Source organism: Anneissia japonica, unplaced genomic scaffold, assembly GCF_011630105.1.
Source record: "Anneissia japonica isolate Jap-2015-1 unplaced genomic scaffold, ASM1163010v1 scaffold1078_len308785_cov188, whole genome shotgun sequence".
In the NCBI taxonomy this organism is placed as follows: Eukaryota; Metazoa; Echinodermata; class Crinoidea; order Comatulida; family Comatulidae; genus Anneissia; species Anneissia japonica.
Window position 1 is genome coordinate 131,751 of NW_022725562.1, and position 7,040 is coordinate 138,790.

The 7,040-nt window shown below is 34.4% G+C and overlaps 1 protein-coding gene across 1 annotated transcript in view; it reads left to right on the forward strand.

Moving 5' to 3' along the window:
* Positions 1-1,780: 1,780 nt before the first annotated feature.
* The window catches only part of LOC117112741 (maspardin-like), a gene marked incomplete in the record, with an annotated part of 10,823 nt that continues 5,563 nt past the window's right edge, over positions 1,781-7,040 (forward strand). Inside the window, 4 exon segments of the mRNA XM_033255888.1 lie at positions 1,781-1,969; positions 5,291-5,440; positions 5,912-6,073; positions 6,601-6,681. Coding sequence (XP_033111779.1) covers positions 5,372-5,440; positions 5,912-6,073; positions 6,601-6,681 — 312 coding nt within the window.

Sequence of the window (7,040 nt, forward strand, 5' to 3'; positions counted from 1 at the left end):
GCTTATTTTGGCAGGCTTCTGTGCAAGACTTATTCGAGAGCGGCGCTTAAAAAAAAAATATTGGCGTGGCGCTTTCCATGCTCTTTCCAGTGTTACCTATCTCACATATTCTTGTATTTCGGTAGGCCTATCATAGTTCCTAGTCATCATAAATAAACGTTTATAAAGAAATGCTTGTGTCTTCATTGTGTTGTTTATTCATTTTAACACTATACATATGTATTTAAAACCTTGTTTCTCAAAGTGTTTCACTACTACACACACACACACACACACACACACACACACACACACATATATATATATATATATATATATATATATATCATTGTAAATCATTATATATACATATATATCATTGTAAATCCTGACATTCAGTAAAGCTGATGAAGGCCAGAGGACTGGCCGAAAATTTCTTTCGAAAATAAATGAAGTGTTCTACAGTCTACATGCCTTGTCGTTGAAACAAAAAATTACTCGAAAACAAATAATTTACTCGATTAAGCGCCGCCGGCTCTAGCGAAAACAATCAGGATTCCCCCCAACCACCCAACTTAAAAAAATCCATCCTGCTCCTTGCAATTCCCCAATATCTAACCCCTATTAAGCCATCCATGCCAGAACTCGCAGTGTAAAATCTGTCTAATCCTTATTACTAGCAAATCCACCCTTCACATGTAATTCCACAGAATATATGTTTCAATTGTGATCGTGGAATTGCTTAACCGGGTATGTCGGGGAGACAGGGAGCTGCTTAGACTTCGGTGTAACAAAAATCCATTAGGGGTTTTCCAGTTGCACAACATTTTAATTTGCCTAACTTATCTATTGACAGCGGCTACTCAAGTTGTCCTGAACTGCAGTGGATCTTAAAATTAAACACTTATCTTGGGCAGATGTAGGATTTAGTGGTAGGTGGTTTGAGCAAGGGCGACGATCTGTTTTGGAAGGTGGTGGGCCATTTAGTGAGTCCACACTATCCATAGTTGTGGCTGAGGCGATTTGAGGAATAGTAGGCCTACCTGTAGATGGCCGGAAATGACACTTTTATATAGTAAAATTTATCATCATCACATCATTATTATATTATGTAGTCAAAATGAAGGGCCAACAAATTCTCATGATCTTTTATCAGCGACTTTCGCAACCACTGAGTTGTGTATGTACCTATTTATATCTAGACCTAGCTACCGTATAAGAGATATATATATATATATATATATATTGTATATATTAAATTGTTGTTCACTGCGCCTTTGACATAAGGCCAAAAATGTCTGTTTGCCCTCCTCCACCCGCCCTTAACTCACTGAAAAAAATAAGGGCGGAAAAACAAAACAAAAAAAAAACTTTAAAAAGGGGGGTTTTTTAGCTTTTTTCTTTACAAATTTAAAAAAAATGTGAGTGAATTTATCTTTATTTTTTGCCAGATGCAAATACAAATTAGTCTAAAGTTGTTTTTGATGTAAGATATATGCCATTCTAGGCCTCTGTGGGTTATTTTCATTCCATCTGATGAGTATTTAAAAAAATAAATAAATTAAAAACAAAACTTTTTACACCCGCCCCTATTTATCATTTCTATATATATAGGATATATATACTGTAAATAATATTAGTGTATTATACACATTAATATATATTAATGTGTACATAGTGTTTGTCAAAATATATTGTTAAAACTACGGTTTGTTCTCAAAAATTCCTAAAGTTTCATCTATGGTAACAAAGAAATAAAGTACAGTACAGTACTGTAATGTGAAAAGCTTGCTGTCAGCCTTTAAAACGCATTGAACGACGCGTTAACCACGTTAACGCATTGGGTTTTTTTCAGGACAACGCAGCAATGTTTTGTAGCCGGACAGAGAGTGCACTGAACTGAAGTCACAAGATCGTGATTCCGGATAGAGAGCTGACCTGCTAAACACTATTTTAGCATGTAGGATGCAATTGAAAACCTCATGTTATGGTATGTTTTAGCAGGTGTTTAGATTATCAAATTTTTTTTATAGTATACCACAATTTCCCTCCACCAAATCACCTTTTTATTTAGGGACTAGCCTAGGCCTGGCCCTAGTCTAGGCTTAGGCTAGGCCTAGAGCAGGTGCTATGCTAGCTGGCCCTATTTTATTGTAGGAAGGCAGGACTAGGCTAGGCCAGGCCTAGGCAAAATATATTGTCATTACTACACAACCTTGCCTAGGCCCTGGCCTAGCTAGGATAAGGGCCAATTGTAGCCTATCCATCCGCCATCCCTTTATTATATCCTGTCAGCTTTCAATAAGCCTTTTCCAGTGAGGTTTTCCTTTGAAGTGATGACAAACAACCCAAGTCAGTAGTGCGTAACCAACAGAAATAAGATAATTGAGGCTAAATTCTTGTCCTCATGCAATCTAAAAATTCATAACACGAGGACAAGTATTCAGCCTCAAAGCTTATCGTATTTCTGTTGGTTATGCAGTCATCGCTTCAAGATGTCTACCAATTCGTAGAAAAGGCTTATTATGTATCATAGCATTGAGATATTATAGTTTATGACAAAAACCCAAGATTAGATTCTGATTTGATAGCCTAGACTAGCCTAGGCCATGGCCTAGCCTAATGCATTTCACAGTGAGCACACATTTGCACACACACAGACAGGCCTGCAAGTTTTGAATATTCCAGCGATGCCCAAAATTACTGATTTTGAGATGTAGTAGGCGCTATCAGGCCCGTATTTAGGAATTTCAATGTGGGGGTTCGGATTGGGACTATGCGGAACTCCTTATCAAAACCCACATACATACTTCTTCTCTCCCCTAAATGGGGACTTTATTCAGTGTGATAGGCCTCAGTCCTTTTTACAGTATAAATAAATATACATTTTTAGTGCTTTAAATAAATTTATATTTATTTTTATTCTGTCCTCCGCTACATGGAATCCCATTTTCCGAAAATTTAAAGTTGCATACTTTTTAATATAGTAAAAAGATGTACTATGTGATGTAATCCCGAAGTATATATTCCTCAAATAAATATAAATATAATTTTATTTTTATTTCTTTTCCGCCCTCCTCTTGAAATATTTTCCAAAAAAAGTTCGTGAAACAAGGTATAAAAAAGTGTTCGTTTCTTAAAGCAAGATGAGTATATTGTGCCAGTTGAATAATTGTTAACTTAATAGTACACATTAAAAAAGACAACTTTTTGATTGATGGATAATTTAAATAATATTGCGGAATAAACTTCTTTCTAATGTTAAAATGAAACCCATTTCCACTAAATCATTGTTGCACATTTTACAAATACAGTTTTGCTCCAATGACCAGTTTCAATTTCAAGTTCTAGAATGCCCAGTCTTAGCTTAGTTAACATTATTATATTTTAAATTGTGGATATTTAAAAGATGATTACCTGTATCTGGTGTGATACTTTGTTTAAATAAACAATAATACTTTTGATTGTGATATCATTATTTCATAACATTTTTGTGTTTCTATATCAGTTACTCTTAATTGAATTCATGAATAAAAGTATATTTATCATGGAAATTTTGATTATTCCAAACATAACTAAACCATATGAACAGTAAATTTTTAACTTTCATTGTCCACCACTCCTCATTTCTTTAAACTTTTCTTAATTGAAATTCATAACACTAGTATATAAATATCTATTTCGATTAATTAAAATAATGTGCTTCCAAAAGCGAATAACGTTAACTATACATTTACATCCAAACCTTGTTATAATAATAGGTCCATAACTTTCCAGTGTAAAACAGTGATATAAATTAAGAACTTTTAAGTTCCAATGATTACAATCAATGGATTTTTACCCTGGTTATGACATACATGTGCTATATGGATATATAGTGAATCAATTTCTATGGTCCCAAGGGGGTATGTTGTTACGAGGTTCAACTGTAAGTACATTCATTAGCAGATTAAAAATGAGAAAAAACAACATGTATTAAAGCATACATTAGCTTTAATGAGCAAGTAGGCCCTACTATTTGGTTGTTAACATAAAATAATACATTAGGTCTATGTTCTACATTCAACCAGACAATACAGCTGGTAAACCAGTTAGTAGATGTATAATAGAGTCAATCGTCTAGCAGGCTCCTCAGAGTCATTCTACGGGGATGCATTGATGCAAACCTATCCACTATTATCAATTTTTTAATAATAATAATAGTAACTTTTATTAACTCTATCAAACTCTATCAAATTCTCCAAGATTCATTTTAAATAGTTGGCCTGGGATCCCTAACTACATGTATGTACTATTTTTGTTTTACCCCGCTTTTGTAGGCCTACAGAATAAAACGGCAATGAAAAAATCTTCCTAATTTTCACGGAACTCCATCTAAATACGGGCCTGCCTATCTGGCTTATTAATGTCACATATTCTGTATTGTTTGTATTGTTTCTAGGCTAGGCTTGTGTATTCCTTTCAAACACATTGACTTTAATATTAAATATAGTTTTTTTTTAAAATTAAAATTACAGTTTATGGGTTAAAAAACATAGTACAATCAGGTGGTATATCAGGGCTGAACATGATCAGATTATGTCTGGATTTTAAGGTTCACAAAGAGGAGAATGGAGAAATCTATTGATGTGGATAACGTAGCCTATCTTCCGAGGGCCGAAGTGTTCCCCAAATATAGAGCAGTCAGTATTTGTTTTATGTACCTCATACATAGATTCTGCGAGGCCTAAAAAAGTACTTATTTCCTAGCCTGTTCTATTAGACGCATACTAGGCCTACTACTACTACTTGACTAGCAAGGCCTAGGCAAATCAAAGAGTGTGTCTAGCTCTTCTTTGCTTAATTCCTCATTTTTGAGGGGAATAGTACTTTTTGAGGGGAATAATACTTTCTATTACCTCGCTTCTTAACCAATCATATGCCTAGAATCTATGTATTTGGTATAAAATACTGTATGTTTGCATTCCAGTTGCTAATGTCTGGTTTAAATGCTGTGATAGTCCAGGATTTTTACTCATGAAGAAAGCATGAAAACTTGTCTTGTTGTTGATGAATCTTGTTGAAGCCTCAACAAGACTTATCTGAATAGTTCCATCCTGTTCAATGTAAATACAAGTACCATTTGCCCTCCAATTCAAGACTCTCTAATTCAATACCACTTTTTCAAAGTACCAACTTTCAATTCAAATCTTTTAACACAAAGCTCGCCCTCTAATTGGAGACTGAACCCCGAAAACACCCCACATTTTCAGGTCACAGATGTTGTCTTGAATTGGTGAGTGATCTGTATACTGTTTGTTACTTTTTGTAGATATTTACAACTCCTCGTAACCATATTTGTTGACATCAACACAGATTTTGAGATAAAAAGTCTATAAATAAAGCTGAAACCATGCCGACATCAGAAATTGCCAAGTCACAAGAATACCAGAGTTTTCGAGCTTCTGTATCTCAGCACAAGGTACTGTAGATCAATTATCAACTTAGTTACACATGTCTTTTAGCTGTAATTAGCCTACTTACGTATATACTTTGTAGCTGTTATTACAAGACGATGATATATTTTGTTTGTCCAATTAAAACTCTCTGATACAAATGAAATTCCTCTCAACAATTTTTTTTTAAAGAAAAAGAAAATTAAAAGAACCTGACCAAACTACAGTATGCATCATGGGGTCAGGGACGATACTCCACTATGATCTTAGTGACCTACATACCCCAGCCCTAACTGATATGCATCCTGGGGTAGGAGTATTACCTAATTACATACCTTAGCTATAATTAACTAGGTTACACAGCTGTAAGTAAACTAGTTTAATATGTTGCTGTAATAATTATTGAGGATCACCAATTTTCTCATAAACATTATCAATATAATTGACATTTGTGATACTACTGTAGTATTTACAAAAACCTAATAAACATATCATAGGTGCAAGTTGATGATGGATCCAATAAAGAGTGGACCCTGTATGATGCCGGCCCACGTTGTGTTCGATGTCCACTTGTTTGTTTCCCTCCAGCAAGTGGAACTGCAGACATATTCTTCAAACAAATTCTTGGATTAACGGCAAGAGGGTACCGTGTCATATCGGTATGTCATATTTTTTCTATAATTATATAAACTATAGACGAGACTTCTTTATTACCTTGTTTAGCGAAACCCGCCAAACGCAAATATTGATGATTCACCAATAAAATGTTATTTTTATTTCCTCCTCTGTCTGGGTGTTTGTGGCAAAACTATTTGCTAAATAAGAAAACAAAATTTTATGTTTATTTCTATTCCGCCCTCCTCCGACGATCTTAAAAAAAGTAAGTATGCGAAGCAAGGAATATAAGTCTCGCCATATCTGCATTATTGAACTTAAGTGTCATCAGAAATTTACAATTATCAATAATCACTATTATAGAAAAATTTGTTCTTGTCTCAAATTAAACTTAAAGGTACAGTACTTATTTATTCAAAGATAATCCAATCAATTAACAGATTATTCTGATTATATTTTTTCGTGCAAATGACAGTACAGGTGATTACAATATGTAGATGAAGTATGACCTTCCCACAAAAATAATGATAATAATAAATAATACCTATATCATTAAATTGCTATTTTGTAGATGGAATATCCTGTGTTATGGTCTCTGGAAGACTTCTGTGAAAGTTTTCGGAAGTTGCTTGACCATTTGAAATTAGACCGGGTAAGGTTTAAAGAGCTTCTTTTCTTTTTTGGTAGAGAAAATCTGAAACTTATTTCCTCTGGATTGGGCTGTACACTGGGAGACAATTCCCTGCACATGGGTCATATTGCACACAAAACAAAGGCTAGATGTATCTTCCAAAAGGTATTGGGTATTGTAACTTGTGTTTCAGCTGCTGAAACACAAGGATAGCAATAATGGAATGAACCAGGCACCAAGGTTACGGTACATAAGGATCTCCACAGTTCAGCACACATTGGCTAACATCATTATAGTCGACTCGGCTTATCTGCTCTCATTTTTAGTGATCATATTCTTCCTGACATGTTCACTCTCTAACAAAGGGACACTTATAATAG